Below are 16,539 nucleotides of genomic sequence, written 5' to 3' on the forward strand. Positions count from 1 at the left end.
ACACTTCAACTCAGAGTAACCTCTGCTTCCAATTGTTTCTTTTCATCTATTCATTCATTTGGTCATTTATTTTAAAAGTGTCTACTAGGCTCCAGGTATGGGGTTACTGCAGTGAACTCAAATGTCATAATCTGTTTTCACCACACTTTTCAGTTTAGTGGACAAGTCAACAGCCCTTACCTATGACTTCTGCTTGTCTTCTGTGAAACCCGCACACAGCTCCTGAGACACCCCCCCCCCCTTTTTTTTCTTTTTGGACTAGGAATTGAACTCAGAGACACTCTACCACTGGGATACATCCCAGTCCTTTTTTTATTTTTTGAGACAATGTCTCATTAAGTAGCGGAGGCTGGCCTAGAACTTGTAATCTCCTGCCTCAGCGTCCAGAGTCATTGGGATTACAGGTGTGTACAGCTGTGTTTGACTTCTAGACTACTTTCTATGTCAGTGCCAGGTTCCTGGTTCATCCCCCTTCATTTTCCCCTCCCACAGCCACTAAGTCTTCCCTTACACGAACTTTTTTTTTCCCCCAAAGAAGCAGCAGAAGAGTCAGAGAAAGCTCCATTTTATTATAGAAAGTTAAAAAATGAACACAACAAAATTGAAGGTGCAATGGGAGAGGGGAAGTGAGTTGCCTCCTTAGTCACTCCACACCACTGCAATTCAAATCAATTGTGAATCATTAGGAGGGACAGAATTAAATATCTTTCAAAGGGTACAGAGTTAAGATTCCTTGTCTTCCCTCCTGTGGGAAACTGAAACACAGTAATACTGAGCAAAGGTGGAAGAAGCCACACCCCCAGGTCATTCCCCATGAAAGGAATGATGGGGACAAGGGACAAAACTCCACCTGGACATGGCAAGTAGGTGTGGCTTGTAAACCTGGGACTTTACCAGGTGGGTCTTGGAGCTGGTAGGATTTGTAAACTAGGATATGGTCATGAGAAGAAGCAGGTAGCTGCAAACGAAGGGGGAACACTGCCTGTGAATTCAGTGGGGTTTAGTCTCCCAGGGAAATGAGGTCTTAAATCCTGAGGACTCTCTGCAGTTTGTGAAGAGTCAAGGAAAGATGTAGGAAGACTGTATCCTCTCATGGAGATGAGGGTTGCTCCATCTCCACACCCCAGGGAGTTCTATGCTCCTCCCAGGACCTGGTGGTTACTCTTGGGTCACCTAAGATGCTCCAGCCCATTGACCTCACCCATACTAGGGCACATCAGGGATTCTGGGTTAGGGTGGAAATTGGGCAATTGGCTTTGCCTCTAGAAACAGGATGGGGAAAGCAAGTCAGAAGATGTTGGTTGCCTGTCCCTGCCAGGCTCATTTTCAGGGTCCTCTGCTTTGAATCATTAGGCTCCAGGATCTTCAGTTCTGGGAAGGAGGGAGGTATGTCCCCTAGTTGAAAGATGGTCACCGCCGGCAGGACTCATCTGTGGGAGAGGTGGTAATAAGGATAGAGAATGAGGGCTTCTGTGAATGAGGGCATCTGCCTCTGTTCTCCCCACCCCTTCCCCAACTGAAGGGCAGCTCACATGTTGGAAGTCCTGTATCTTCCATGTCTTGGGTACTTGTTGCCACCAGTAACAAACCATCCCTTAGCTTGGATTCTGTGCTAGGCATTCCCCTACACTCTTTTCAGTACTGCAGATTGAACCCAGTACTGTGCTACATCCCCAGCCCTTTTATTTTTTATTTGATGGTGCTGGGGATTGAACCTAGGGCCTTATGTATGTGAGGCAAGCACTCTATCAACTGAGATATATCCCCAGCACTTATTTTTTATTTTGAGACACTGTTTCACTAAGTTTCCCAGGGTAGCCTTGAATTTGGGATTCTCCTGCCTCAGCCTCTAGAATAGATGGGATTACAAGCATGCTGACACTACACCTGGCTATGTTAGGTCTTTTTTGTGTGTGGGGACGGGGAAGGAGGATGCTGGGGATTGAATCCAGGGACACTTAACCACTAAGCCACATCCCTAGTCCTTTTTATATATATATAGTTTTTTAAAAAAAATTTTATTTTGCATCTATTTATTTTTTATGTGGTGCCAAGGATCAAACTCAATGCCTCACATATGCTAGGCAAGTGCTCTACCACTGAGCCACAGCCACAGTCCCTTTTTTAATATTTTATTTAGAGACAGGGTCTTGCTGAGTTGCTTAGGGCCTCACTAATTTGCTGAGGCTGGCTTTGAACTTATGATTCTCCTGTCTCAGCCTCCAGAGCTGCTGGGATTACAGGCCTGTGCCACTGCGCCCAGCTAGGCATTCTTATACCTTGTCTAAACTCACAATAATCCCAGAATAAATAATTTAATATATAACTACTGGCCTAGGTGCTTCAAAAATTATTCAGTTCTTTCAAATTGCAGAGGGTACGTATTGTTGTTATTTTTGCAGTACTGGGGATTGAACTCCAGCCCTCCAATGTGCTAGGCAAGTACTCTACCACTGAGCTACACTCTCAGCCCCAGGAAGTGGTTATTATTTTTTTTTTAAGAGAGAGAGAGAGAGAGGAATTTTAATATTTATTTTTTAGTTTTCGGCAGACACAACATCTTTGTTTGTATGTGGTGCTGAGGATCGAACCCGGGCTACACGCATGCCAGGCAAGTGCGCTACCACTTGAGCCACATCCCCAGCCCAGAGGAGGTGGTTATTATTAACCTCATTTCATAAATGATAAACTGAGGCCAGAGGTCAGAGAGTTTCTCTGAGTTCAGATCACAAGGAAGAGAACAGGCTAAAATTCAAACTCAGCCTCTCTGACCCAATCCCTGTTTTTACCCAGACTGAAGAGCTCAGAAGGAGCCCTAGTTTTGAAATATCTAGAGTCAATGTGCGCTTCACTTCCCAGGACTTCAATTTTCCCATCTGTTAAAGGACAACGTTGGGGGGCATGTAGCTCAGTGGTACAACGCTTGCCCAGGCCCTGAGTTCGATCCCCAGTACTGCAACAAGAAAACAAACGCATTGGGCTACTGGCCCAACCGAGCAATTTCCAACCCTCCCATTCCCTCCTGGACCGCGGTGTCCGCTCCAACACAAGGGGGCGCCCCGGGGTCGGCCGCGCCTCCTCCGCTTACCCACGATCAGGGCCTTGGTGCGCAGCCCGCCCTGGAGCTCAGGCTGCAGGAGCAGCTCCTCCTCGTCCTCCTCGTCGTCTGGCTGGGCCATTGGAGGACTGGAAGCACTGGGGAGCTCGGGTTCCGGGCCTAGCTCCTCCAGTACCGAACTCTCAGAGGGGTATTGATATGTGGTCTCCAGGGCTGTCTCGCTGAAGGAGATCTTAAGCTGCAGGTGGGACGGAAAGGGGAAGGAGGCAGGCTCAGAATCCACAGCCCAGGGAAGCCCTGGGAGGTGGAAGGAGAGTGAGGGCTGGAATGAGGTACTCCATTGACTTTCCCTCCGACCATTCTGGGATTCAGTTTTCTTACAGCTCCCCAATCCTTCCCCTCTTTAATCACATAATTCAAAAAGGTCAAACTTTTGGCCTGTGCTTTGGCACGTGCCTGAGAGGCAGAAATGAATAACACAGGACTAAGGTCCCATGCCCTTAGTACTGCAGATTGAACCCAGTACTGTTCAATGGGAGGCAGAGGTGTAAAAAGAAATTAAAATAAAGGATTTAATTAAATCCCTCTGATCAGAACTGAGCCTTTGGTCTGACTGGGGCAATCAGGTAGGCTTCCCAAAGGAGGTGACATTTGAGCTGGCTAGGCAGGAAAGAGCTGGCTGGGGATGGAGTCCCAGGTAAAATCAAGGACAGTTACCTTGAGTTCCATACCCTTAACACTTGCTATACCCTGGGAAAACCCTGAACACCTTCCCCTTCCCACTCCTCTCCTATAGCTGGAGTAGACCCACTGCAGGGGGCCTAGGCCTGGGAAGGGATAGGAGACCAACAGCCAAGAGTTTCCTCAACACACAGGGGAGAAGATGAGCCCCTGAATCCCTGAAAGGTGCAGCTGGGAGAAGTGATAAGGGCAGAGAGGTAGGGGTGCAGAGCGCACCAGAGGGATGGGCAGCGACAGAGGCAAAAGACCTTAAAGGGGATAGAAAGCCCTTCATAAACAGGCCATCCCGAGTGCAGGTGAGCCCAGCTGTTCTTACTGCTTTTCTACCCATCCCCTTTGCCCTCTTAAGAAGCTCAACGGGAAGGGGATGGTAGGATTAACTCTGGGAGCCAAAGGGATTAGGGAGACAAACAGGAGGATTCCATGTGAACTACTTGGAAAGGTCTAGATGACCTCAGGCTGTCCCTGGCATCTGTTTGGGAAGACTTAGGGCTGGGGCCCTGCATCCCCGAGTCTCTATGTGAGTTGTGATGTGAGAAGGGTGGCTGGGGAAGAGGTTGCTGAGGTTGCTAAGGCTGTATGGGATGTGATACACGGGTCCCTATGGGAAGCTAAAACTTAGGGATTGTATGTGTCACTCCTTTGCTTCAAACCCTGCAATGGCTCCCCTTTTCACTTGACGCAGAACTAGAGCCACCCCAGCCACTTAGGAGGCTGAGGCAGGAGGCCTTTGAGGCCAACCTGGGCAACTTAGTGAGATAGGGTCTCACTAACAAAGAATTAAAAGTGATGGGGATACAGTTTAGTAATTGAGTGTCCCTGAGTTCAATCCCCAGTACTTTAAAAAAAAAAAAAGCTAGAGTCTAATCAATGTCAATGTGCCAGTCCCCCTCCCTGACATTCTCCCCAACTCTAGTCACAGTGGCCTGGTTTCTTCCAAGTCCACCAATGTACCAAGAGGTACATTCTGACCTCATGCCCTTTGTACTGAGGGAACACTCTCCCCCCTCAAGACTCTCTCCCTTCCTCTCACCCTATTCTGAAGCTGCTACATCCACTCCCCCCATTTCCTGACCCTCTAAGTTATAATTACCCAGTTCTGATTTTTTTCCATAATCACCTACTTGCTTCTAACTTATTAGAGGATATATAGTCATCCTACATATCTGTGGAGGACCCCTTTGTTTGGATACCAAAATACTCACTCAAGTCCCTCATATAAATGGTGTAATACTTCACATAACCAACATAAATTCTGCATATTTTAAATAATCTCTAGATAACTTATTTTTTTGGGGAGGCAACACCAGGATAGAACCCAGGGGCACTTAATCACTGAGCCACATCCCCTTTTTAAAATTTTTTTTAGAGATAGGGTCTCACTAAGTGGCTTAGGGCCTCACTAACTTGCTGAGGCTGACTTTGAACTTGTGATCCTCCTGCCTCAGCCTCTGGAGCCCCTGGGATTACAGGCAGGCATGAGCCTGCACACCTGGCTTCTAGATAACTTTTAACACCTGATACAATGTAAATACTCTGTATAAATAGTTGTTACATTTTCTAGGGAATAATGACCAAAAAAAAGTCCCTACATGCTCAGTACAGATGTAATTTTTTTCTGAATATTTCTTTTTTTAAAATATTTTTTTTTTAGTTGTTGGATGGAGTTTATTGTCTTTATTCTTTTTTTTTTAAATTTTTTAGTTGTAGTTGGACACAATACCTTTATTTCACTTATTTATTTTTATGTGGTGCTGAGGATCAAACCCACGCTGTACCGCTGAGCCACAACCCCAGCCCAATTGTCTTTATGCTTATGTGGTGCTGAGGGTTGAACCCAGTGCCTCATGCATGCTAGGCGAGCACACTACCACTGAGCCACAACCCCAACCCATTTTCTGAATATTTCTGATCCACACTTTGTTGAACCCAGGGACGTGGAACCCTTAGAGACAGAGGGACGGCTGTACTTATTTATTATACTTGTGTTTGATGTTGAAAGCAACTTGGAAATTGTTTCAATGCAAAAGGGTTTGTTCAGACCTCAGATGAGGCTCCAACAGACCAATACTATGGGGTGGACAACATTGGGGATAGTCCAATCTGTACACACTTGACCCCCAGTCCACATCTATGGAAATGCTGGTAGAATCAAGTGACAGCAGCCAGACTGCTTACATCCAAACTACTCAAAAGGGATCCTTTCATATTTTGTTACTGTTACCAAAATTTTTGGGAACCCATTTCTGCTTCCATATTCCATTTTGGGATAACAATCTCTGTAGTTTATTATCCACTCTGCAAGAGGATTCATTTGATTTGCTCAGCTTGTTTGTCCCCTCCTGCCTTGCTTCTAACCGCCCCCCCCCCCCCACCACCACTACCAATCTTCTGACAGGGCTTCTCAGGAATGCACAGCCTGCAAGGGGGGTGGGGGATGGACAGGGAGGGAGGTGACTCATTCACTCCTCTCCCATCAGCTATATAAGGTCACAAGGGGGGCAGGGAGGGAGGGGCAGGTCTCTCAGCCAGAGGGGCAGGTCTCTCAGCCAGAGGGGCCTCTGGGGAAGGGGACCAGTCACAGCCCATCCCTTGGGCTCAGCAGCAGGGCTGGGATTTCTCTCCTGATGGCAGGGATGTTTGATGGAAGTTGCCAGCAAACATGAGTTATTTAGGGAAAGTGGGGGTAGGGATGGGTCCTCCAATCCCTGAGCCAGTGGGTTGGGACAGTGAGCAGGGACAGGGCACACCAGTCCTTGAGAAGCAGGGCCCTGAGAGAGGGGAAAAGGTCTGAAAGAGGACAGAGGGTGAGGTGACTGGGTGTAGGGAACTCTGCTGCTTCTTCCCCACCCCCAACGAAACACAGCAGGACTGCTTCCTTATTCTCTCACCACATCCTGAGCACAGTTCTGGCAGGCCCATGGCCTAGAGTTCCCCACTCAGCCCCACCAGCCTTCCGGCCCCCACCCCAGGCTTCCTGTTTGGGCGATCTGCTTCCGGCCCCCTACTCCCTGACCTAGGTATGGTCACCATCACTGGTCCTGCTCTGCACTGGGTTCCTGGTTCTCTTCAGATAGTCCCTGAGCTTCAGGGTCCAAAGCTTCATGCCTCCCTCTGTTCATTCCCCAAAGGCACAAGCCTCCTGGAAGCACTAGCCAACCTCAGTAGGAAGTGACTTTTCTGAACACTTCAGCCTAGGAGAATTTCCTGTCCTCCCTCCTTTGTATCTGCCCATCACTGAAGAGTGTCAGAGGTCTCAGGTAGATTCCCAGGTACCAGGGCTCAGGGATGGGAGCTTCAGTTTCTGTGAAGATGAACTCGGATCCAGTACCTCCCCCTAGAGCTTCTCCTAGATCTTTAGTCCTTGTGGTTTCTCACTGACATTAAGGATTTAAAAAAAAAAAAAGGTGTTAACACATGGGATAAGGATGAGATGGGTTTTCCCAAACTCTGGGGAGATTCATGTTAGAAGGATAGACTTTTAGCTCTGAGACCTCTGATTGAGACCTCTCTCCTAGAGATTTTCAAGCTATAAACTAATTGATGTGTATAGGGATGGAGTTGAGCCAGGACCAGAAGTCAGCCTGGCTGCTCACATTTCCCGGCATGTCCTTGTTCAAGTCTAACCTGATCTATTAGCCTCAGTCCCCGCCCTGTCCTCAACTCCCACTGTACCCCAGCCAGTCCAAGCTTGGGGCCTCGGAAAGCACTTCTCTTTTTCTACCCCAAGGAGAGGGAGAGGGCAGGGTGTCAGGAAGAAAGGGGAAAACCATGGCTGAGCCAGTTCTGGGAGGGAGGGAAAGCCCAGGGAGGAAGGACAGAGGAGTGGGGGGTGGGGGCATTTGGGAAGAGGAGAAGGCTTTTCTTGTCCCAAGAGAGAAGGGAGCACTGTCTGAAGCAGTGGCCCAGCTGGGGGTGTGCAACCCCGAGGTCACCCTGTTCAAATGGCCTCTGTGTATGCCTCTCCCATGGGGCAGACTTGGGGTTCAAAAGCCTTCTCTCTGCTTTTTAGCCAGCCCTTCCCATCACCCCTCCTCCCTCTATCCTAGGATGTCCCCACTCAGCTCTGCCTTCCTCTTCCTAGGGCTGTGAGACCTTCCCCCCACTCAATGCTTCCTGCCTTTTCTCTGTAGAGCCCAGACCCTTGTCTTCCGCCTCCCAAGCCTGCTGCCTCCACATTCTCTCCTCTCCAAAGCTGAGCTTTCACCCTGGCAAACTGCCCTCTTTTCCCACCACATGGGCCTGGGTGGGTCACAGACTCAGAGGAAAGGAAAGAAAGGTGTATGGTGATGGTGGGGACACAACCCAGAGCCTGAGGGTAAGGAGAATGAGCAGCCTGGGCACACCCTGAAAATGACACACCCGGGCACAGTGGTTGATTGCTGGGCAGACTCTTGGGGCTGCAAAATGAATGGCAAAGGAGGGCTACCAGAGGAAGGGTGTGTGTGCAGAGGGAGGAAGGGAGGTGGCAGGAATTAACAAGAATAGAGGAAGACAAGAATACAGTGTATAAAAAAGCAAGAAAGACCAGAGTCCAGAGAGAATTGGCAAGTGGATTTCTAAGAAGTCTGGCTTGGCTGCTCCCCTACCTGTTTGTGATGTCTTTCAGGGGACCCCTTGACAAGGCAGCTGCGGCTGAGACGAAGGTAGCCCCCAAGAACCAAGATCTCCTCAGCAGTCGGGTACCGCTTCTTCCCAGCCCCAGGAACTGCAGCATCACCTGTGGCTGGGGCAGCTGGAGTGGCTGGGCTTGCAGTGGGCATAGAGCGCCTGGGGTTGACTGTGAAGGTGTGTCCACTGCGGCGGGGGGCCCCCACCCCTGGCCCTGCCTTCACCCCATAAAACAGACGGCTCATGAGGGGATCCCCAGGAGGCTGGGGAGCACTTGGGGCTAGGGGTGGGGGAGACAGAGGGGCTGATGGTGGGGGCCTGAGTTCCACTGCTTCCTCTTCCTGCTGTCTCGAGCCTCCTCCAGTCCCAGCGTCCTCTGGTGGGAGGGGGGAGGGGACAGAACAGTGGTTCTGCAAGGCTCTCAGAGGCCTGCTCTGAGCCCCCGACTCCTCCTTCTCAGCCTCCCCTTCTCCGGCCTCTATACTAGGAGGCCCCAGATGCCTCTCAACAGACTCTGGAGATTCTGATTTCTGAGTTTGAGTCTCTATATATGTGGGTGTCCACTCTCGAGCCTTCCCGGAGTTCAGGGTCCATTTCCATCCTTCAGTTGTCTTCAAGCCCCTCTCACCATCCTCCACAGGGCTGGGCCTCTGTTCTGCTGTCTCCACTCTTCTGGAGATGTTGTCATGAGCCTCCCTTGTTAGGGTCTCTGATAACTCTGTAATCTCTTCTGGGGTCATCCCTTGAATTGTCCTCTCTTCTTTTCTCCTACATTGATCCAAACAGTCTTTTCTGTCTTCTGAGCTCAGTCTCCACTCAAATGCCTCCAGTTGTACTAAACTCTGTTCCTGAGACTCTCTGGAGTCAGGCCTCCATTTATGAGCCTCTGTCAGGCCCAACTTCTGGTTGCCAGACTCCCCTGGGCTCAGTCTACTTTCCATCACCTCTTTTCTCCTGGGACTTTGTTCTCCAGGCTCCGCTAGCCTCATACTCCATTCTGGAGTTTCTCCAGGACTTAGCTTCCATTTTCGTGCTTCTGACAGCCTTGAGCTTCTGTCTACCACTTCTCCTGGGCTTTGCCTCCAGTCTCTAGTCTCCAAAGGCCTGGGACTTGACTCTTGGGCTCCTCCTATCCCGAGCCTCCTCTCTCTGACTTCCCTGGGACTTAGCCTCTCTTCTCTTGACTCTCTTCCCTTGGGGCTCTGATCCCTTGAATTCCCAGGGCTGGGTCTCCGATCTCGGGCCTCCAGAGGCCCAGCCTTTCTCTCAGCAAGCAGCTCTTCATTCCGCTGCTGCTGCTGCTGCTGTTGCCGCTCCTGCCGAATGAATCGGTTCTGGTGCACTGGCCCAATGGCCTCCAGAAGAACAGCGGACTCGTCTGGGTCTGGAGGTCCAGCCTCTGAAGTCCCAGACATAGGGCTAGGCTCCCCAGGAGACAGGCTAAGCTTGGCCCGGCGGCGCTCCAGAAGTCCCCGTTTCCAGGCTGGCATCTGGGACAGGCGATCCAGCTCTGCCTTCTCCCGGCCACGAACTGCTGCCTCCTCCTGCCGACGCCGGGCTAGCAGCTGTAGCTTCCAGTCTGGGATAGTGGCCATGGTCTCCGGGAGGTAAGGGTAGGGAACGCTGGGGGCAAACAACCGGAAGAGAGGCTTCAGAGAGGCCCAAGGGGTGAGACTGGGTTGTGGGGAGGAAATGGAGGATTGAGGTGGGATACAGAGAAGGGCAGAGGAGCTGGGGATGAGGTCAGAGGGAAAGGGATAAGAAGGAGGGCAGAAAAGTGAGGACGAGAAGCTGTTCAACCAAGTTGAGGAGAGGTGATGTGAAAGGAAGTCAAAATTTAAAGGCAGGAGCCAGATTGGATAGTAAAGGGTTAATGAGTATTAAAGACAGTTTCAATAATGTAAGGAGAGAAAAGGGCTAAAAGAGAGCTGGGGTGAAAGAGATGAGAGAAAAGAATGGCTGGGGTTTAGAGGGGACCGGGTACAGGAGAGGCTGCCTCAACGACACTGGCGGAAGGTGAGAATGGGAAGGAAAGACGGGGAATCCCGCCAGAGAGGGATAGACGGGATCTGAGGGGATTCGGGAAGGTAAGGAAAAGTGGAGAGTGAAAAGGGGAGAAGGGGAATTCAGGGGGCAATGGTTAAGGGAGCGCCGCGGCAGCAGGCCGGCGGGTCTCAGCGCGGGCCCCAAAGATCCCGGCTCCTTTCCCGGCTAGGTTCGGGCCCCGCCTCTCGGGCCCTCCAGCCCCCACCCCTCCGCCGTGCACTCCGCCCCCAAGGCGGGTCAGGGGAAATACCCTCCCTGGGGGACTTTTGGAACACCGGCGACTGCGATGCCATCACGTTCCCAGAACCCTGGCGTCCACCCCCATCCAGTCCGATCACTACCGTCAGCCTCCCCCACCGGCTGAGCCCCAGGACCCAGGCATGCTGAAGACCGGATCCACGCCTCTTCGGTCCTGAGCCTGCAAGTCCGTGGCTGGCTCCCGGCTCTCATGGAACCCTGACATAGCAAGCCATCCCCGCCCGGCGCGGTCAGCATACAATCTCGGCACAAAGAGGAGACAGCCCAAGGTCCGGGACTCGGACGGGAGCGGGGACGGGAGCAAGAAGACACCCCTGTCCCCAAGTCAGTCCCTCAGTCAACTCACACGTTCCCGGGGGAGGGGATGCGAGGAGCCAGGCGTCGGGAGAGAGGAGGAGAGAGGAAGAGGAGGAGAGAGGTAGCGAGGGAGATCCGGAGACTAGAGGGAGGGGTGAAGGGAGGGAGAGGAGGAGGCAAAGAGGAGGAGGGACAGAGACAGAGACCAGGGGGCCGGGCGGGGGGCGGCGACAGCTTTGTCTAAGGACAATGCCGAGAGGAAAGGGGGCGCAGGGCGGAGCCCGAGGAGGGGGCGGGGCCTCACTTCCATCCACCGCGCGTGGGACTCTGCTCTAGGACTCCCCTGTTTCTGTGGCAATCACGGGTTCTCGGCTCTCAAACCCCAGGGCCCCTCAACAGCTTCCCGCCCTGTAGTCCAGGAGAACCTTGGTGTCCAGACCCCCGCCCCCACCCAGCTCCCCAACCCAGGGCGGCGGCCCGTGACTCAGGCCCCTCTAGGGACTCGGGGAGGAAGCGCCAGCTGCTGCGAACCGGGCCCGCCCTTCCCATCTCTGGCCGCTCCTCCCCACGCTTTTGCCTTCCCGGGCCAGCCTTTGTTGCTGTGGGTCGAGGGCCGTCTCCAGACAGGAGGAGGTCTGTAGGGAAGGAGGCTGCAGGAGCAGTGCTCAGAAGCAAATGGCTTTGGAAGCTCTCTTCCCTTCCAGAGCTGCGGTCCCCTCCGTTTTTAGTTTTACCCTGTCTCCTTTGCGTCTCCGGTTCTGCAGAGGGAAAACTGGGGAATTTGGAGGAAGCAGGACTGGGCGGTTTGGAGGTGGGGGTGAGCCCATGGAGCTTGGCTGCAGCCCAGAGGGTAGCCAGTGGGTGAGGTGGCTCCCAAACTGGAGCTTGGTGCTCCCAGGCTCTGGCTCGCCTTCCCAAACTCAGCCCTGTAGATTGAGACGTCGCAGAGTAAAGAATACCACATGTAGAAAAACGAGGCTTTTATTTTCCTGCAGCAAGTGTTTCTCAGGAGAGCAGGGAACCCCAAGTCACCCAAGTTAAGAGCAGGAGAATCCGCTCCACTAGGTTGCCGTGGCGAGGGTTGCAGGGGAGAGGGGGGGTAGTGGGATTCAGCCCTGGGGCGGAGCCTTGGGAGGTGGAGAGACTAGGGTAGGAGTGGAGAGCATGACTGGAGTCTAGACCCGGCGGCCACTACTGGCAAACTTGCACACAGATTCTGGCCCAGGAGTGGAAGCTGGAGATGGAGAAGGGGATCCCTGAGGCACAGAGATGAATAAGAGTGCCAGGGAAACAGTCAGGGCAGACCCATTTCCTTGTGAGGAGGCAGGTCAGGCCCTAAACTGTGAGGAGGGGAATGAAGTCTACACCCTCTGTTCCTGGCTGGTGAGAACTGGACCTTGGAATCTAGTGGCCAAAACTCGGAATTTAGGGTATGGAGCTGGACTGGAGGAATGAAGTCTCAAGCAGTAGAAGGGACAGCTCCTTCAGTCCATGGCATTGAGCCTCAGGTCTGAAGCAATCAGGGCCTGGGATGTTAAGGATTTGAATTTGAGGAGTAGAGAAAGTACAGGGCTTGGAATCAGAGTTAACTCCTCATTCTGTCTCCCCATCTTGGGGCCGGGAGAGCAGGTGAAGTTTTCTTTGTAGCTGAGCCCTGAGGTAGCGGAGGTCTTGCTGGTCAAGCCCATGAGCTAGGCCCAGATAGAGGGTAAGAAGGAGAGCAAGGAGGAGGCGGTCAGTGCCCAGAGTGGGTACCACCCACAGCACAGTCAGCAGTTCCACACACACTGGGTGGCGCAGGTGGGAAAAGAGCCTCAGAGCTCGGGGAGACTTCAGTGCCAGAGGCTCACCCAGGCCCAGCACATGGTAGTAGACCTAAGAGAAGGAGAATGGCTTAGAAATGGAGTCAAACCCTTTTTCCAATTTAGCTGTTTCTTTCTCTTTCTTCCAGGCACCACCCTCCTGGAAATCAGGCCCAAGAACCTCATTCTGAGACTCCACCCCCTGACCCTGATCTCTGATTCATGTGACTTCCCCAGACCCAGGATACCCATGGATGCTGGCCTTTGAGGAACCACTCTTATAAGAAGAGAGGGACTGGGGATATAGCTCAGCTGGAAGAATGCTTGCCTTGCATGCACAAGGAAGGCCCTGGGTTTGATCCCCAGCACCACAAAAAGAAAAAAAAAAAAAAAAAAAAGAGATCCCTAGCACCACAAAAAGAAAAAAGAAAGAAAGAAAGAAAGAGAGAGGAGAGAATAAAAAGCAAGGGAGAAAGTAGAATAGCAGGGGGGCAGGCAGGTGGAAGAGGAAAATCTTTGGAAAGAATTCTAAATGGGGTCAGAGGTCTTAGGTAGGGATTTGGAAGCCTCACCTGTTTGAGGCCCATGAGCTCAGCGTAGTCAAAGACGAGAAGAATGCTGAAGATGAGGAGCCAGGAAATGACGTGGAGCACAAAGCAGAGGAGGGGCACCCAGGTGGCCCATGGCTCTGCCCGAGCCTCCCACAACACTGGGCCTCTGGGTACAGGTTCCCAGTACCGCATCACCAACTGGAGAAGGATGAGGAACTAAGTATCCCAGCAGCCAACCTGCCTACTTTTAAGAAACCCAGACCCAGAGCCTGTTCCCCTTTCCCACTTATGAGGGTGCTGAGTAAGCTCCCATGAAAGTGAGGATGACCTGTATCCACACTGAGGATTTACAGAATGGATAGGGATTTACAGAATGGATGGGGATGACCTGATAGGTGCCTGATAGTACTAGGCACCCAAAGAGAAGATAGGTAACTACTAAATGAAAAGCAAGCTTTCTCTTGAAACCTAGGGAGGTGGTTTGAAAGAAATGGTAGGACTGAAAAGGAATTAAGGAGGGGATTTCAAGCAGGATAATGTGAACAAAGTTGCAAAGGTGAGAATGCACATCTTGTGCTTAGGGAATGATAAGTACACCCTTCTTGATAAAAAGTAGGATATGTGCCATGAAGGAATAGAAGCTAAGATTAGCATCCTCAGTTCTCTTCTCAAAATCATAGTTTGCCTCACCAGTCCAGGGGGTGCCTCCCACAGATTGTCTCCCTTGGGGACTCAGCTGCCATGTCCTCATACCTGCAAGGCCAGAGCAGTGCATGCCACATACAGTGACCTCTGAAGGACCCCAAAGTACTGGGATGTCCATGCCTTCACTGTCTCAGTCGCCATGAGGCTGTGCTGCCCAACAAAGAGTAGCAGGAGCCCCAGATCCCAAGCCAGGGAGGCAAGTACACTGCGGTCCTTCAGGGCAGCCAGCCATCCCTGGCGGGCATCTGGAGGAGTTGAGGGAGAAAGGGACAAACATCAAGAAGATAAATAGAAAATCTCCCCTTACCCTCATTTCCCATTGGGGTCCCAGACCATGTCCCTTAATGGTTTCAAAGCGTTAATGTTTTCCATCTAGGCTGGCCCCTCTCACTTTACCATCCCTTGTATTTCCCCCTCTACCCTAGGCCTCCATCAGACCTGGGAAAGAGAATTCATAGAAAAATGCATGTTGGATTGTCACTAAAAGCATGGCTGGAGAGGATTCTCTGGATCGCCCCTTTGTAACACTTCCCTCTCCGCAGTTTTCTCTACAAAATACTTTTCTTAGAATATTGTCTATAGCCCTTTCCCTCCCGCTCAGTCTTTAGTCTCGCGGTTCGCCAAACCATTCCTATGGTCCCTCTACCCTGCAGCTTTTGAGCAGCTTTCGCGATTCCAGTTCCCTCGCTCAGACTTCCACTGTCATTTGTCTCCAAGCTCCGCCCTCGCACCCTCTTCTCCGGCTCCACCTCCCTGTTTCAAAGCTAGTACTCGATTCCTCCCTCTCACCCGGACTACCGGAATCCGGGATCCCTCCGAGAAGTGGTCGAAGGGAGGTAAAACGCACGAACTCCACTCCAGTGCCAAAGGCCAGGATGAAAGAAGCAAGGGCAGCTGGCACCAGCAGTAGTGCAGGGGCCATGGCGAGAAATGGAGGGGTGGGGAAAGGGGCGGGTTTGGGATTCCCGCGGCAGCAGGCCCCGCCCCCCGCCCGGGGACACGCCTAGGAGGGCGGGGCTCCTGCACGCAGACACCGGGTTTCCGGCTCGCCCGCGCGCGCGGCTTTCCCAGCCCGAAGGCAGTGCAGAAGCTGGGGTTCGTTTCCCGAGCTTGCGATGTTCGCGTCACAGAAGGGAATGTTAGAACCCCCAGGGAAGTGGTAAGGACAGCAGTTCTGCTGCCACCCACATGGATTGACTCCCAGTTGGGCTAGTTTTCCCATCGAAAAAAATGAAGACAGTTCCTCTCTGGCAGTTGTGGAAACAGAACTTTAGGAGCCCCCTTTTCGATTGGGCGCGGTGGCTGGCTCCTGTAATTCCCGCGACATGAGAGGTTGAGGCTAGAGGATCGCAAATTCGAGGCCAGCCATGGCACTTTAGTGAGACAGGATATAGCTCAGTGGTATAGCGCCCTGGGTTCTATTCCCAGTTCAGCATAAACAAAAAAACTCTTTAATTTAGCCGTGACTGGAAAACAATGGGGGCTAACATTACAAATCCTCAGTTAAGACTTCAATAATGAACGGCGAGAGAACGGATTTTGACCCAGGGTGAGAACCTCAAGCTCTGAATCACCTATTATATCTTGTAAGATTGGTTTGTTTAGGGTACTAGGGATTGAACCCAGGGGCGCATCAACACTGAGCTACATCCCTAACCCATTTTATTTTTTAAGACAGGGCCTTGCTAAGTTGCTTAGGATTTTGCTAAACTGCTGAGGCTTGCTTTGAATTTTCAATTATTCTGCCTCAGCCTCCCAAACTGCTGGGATTACAGGCCTGCACCACAACACTTGGCAGTTTGTTTTTTGGTACCGGGGATTGAACTCAGGGGCACACAACCACTGAGCCACATCCTCAGCCCTATTTTATATTTTATTTAGAGACATGGTCTCACGGTGTTGCTTAACACCTTGCTTTTGCTGAGGGTGTTTTTGAACTCGCGATCATCCTGCCTCAGTCTCTCAAGCTGCTGAGATTACAGGTGTGCGCCACCGCGCCTGGCTATTTTGTTAATAATTATTTATTTTGCGATGCTGGGGATGAACTCGGGCTCCCACAAGAAGGGCAAAAGCTCAACCTCTAAGCTACATTATCAGCCTCTAATAAGTGGCAAAGATTGTATCCATGGTAGTAAAACTGTTAAAATATTTGTGGTGCAAAACTATTAATTTATTACAGTTGTAAACTAAGTAATTTTATACAAGCTTGTAATAATTGACACTGACTTTATTCTGCAACTTCATTAGTTTGACTCCACTAAGGTCTTTTAACATTTCCTATAGACTGCTTATAATTACCTACAGATTAATATTAATATTTAAAAAGCAAATTACAAGTAAACTTCATCAGGGGCTGTGGTTGTAGCTCAGTGTTAGAGCACTTGCCTAGCATTTCTGAGGCACTGGGTTCGATCCTCAGCACCACATAAACATAAATAAAGGGATATATATAAAGTTCATCAGAATTAAA

The 16,539-nt window shown here is 51.3% G+C and overlaps 2 protein-coding genes and 1 long non-coding RNA gene across 5 annotated transcripts; 1 reads left to right on the forward strand and 2 right to left on the reverse strand.

The window, feature by feature from the left end:
• Nucleotides 1–549: 549 nt before the first annotated feature.
• Nucleotides 550–10,005, reverse strand: Ppp1r18 (protein phosphatase 1 regulatory subunit 18). The gene is made up of 3 exons (XM_046427635.2): nucleotides 8,389–10,005; nucleotides 3,089–3,296; nucleotides 550–1,430 (listed from the first exon to the last, which is right to left on the reverse strand). The coding sequence occupies exons 1-3, from the start codon at nucleotides 10,003–10,005 to the stop codon at nucleotides 1,411–1,413; spliced, it is 1,845 nt and encodes a 614-aa protein (XP_046283591.1). The 3' UTR covers nucleotides 550–1,410.
• Nucleotides 10,006–10,845: 840 nt separating this feature from the next.
• LOC124081455 (uncharacterized) lies at nucleotides 10,846–14,650 on the forward strand. The gene is made up of 2 exons (XR_006848045.2): nucleotides 10,846–10,983; nucleotides 12,963–14,650. It is a non-coding gene; the product is annotated as an uncharacterized LOC124081455 (long non-coding RNA).
• Nrm (nurim) lies at nucleotides 11,977–15,019 on the reverse strand. 3 transcript variants are annotated; one of them, XM_046427636.2, is made up of 4 exons: nucleotides 14,859–15,019; nucleotides 14,118–14,314; nucleotides 13,386–13,562; nucleotides 11,977–12,886 (listed from the first exon to the last, which is right to left on the reverse strand). In XM_046427636.2, exons 1-4 carry the CDS (start codon nucleotides 14,989–14,991, stop codon nucleotides 12,605–12,607), a joined length of 789 nt encoding a protein of 262 aa, XP_046283592.1. In that variant the 5' UTR covers nucleotides 14,992–15,019; the 3' UTR covers nucleotides 11,977–12,604. The 3 variants fall into 3 exon arrangements, with proteins under 3 accessions (XP_046283592.1, XP_046283593.1, XP_046283594.1); XM_046427637.2 differs by having other exon boundaries at nucleotides 14,868–15,014; XM_046427638.2 differs by lacking the exon at nucleotides 13,386–13,562.
• Nucleotides 15,020–16,539: the final 1,520 nt, after the last annotated feature.

Source organism: Marmota monax, unplaced genomic scaffold (genome assembly GCF_021218885.2).
Source record: "Marmota monax isolate L192 unplaced genomic scaffold, Marmota_monax_Labrador192_F-V1.1 WCK01_AAM20220418_F8-fsc00426, whole genome shotgun sequence".
Classification (NCBI taxonomy): domain Eukaryota; kingdom Metazoa; phylum Chordata; class Mammalia; order Rodentia; family Sciuridae; genus Marmota; species Marmota monax.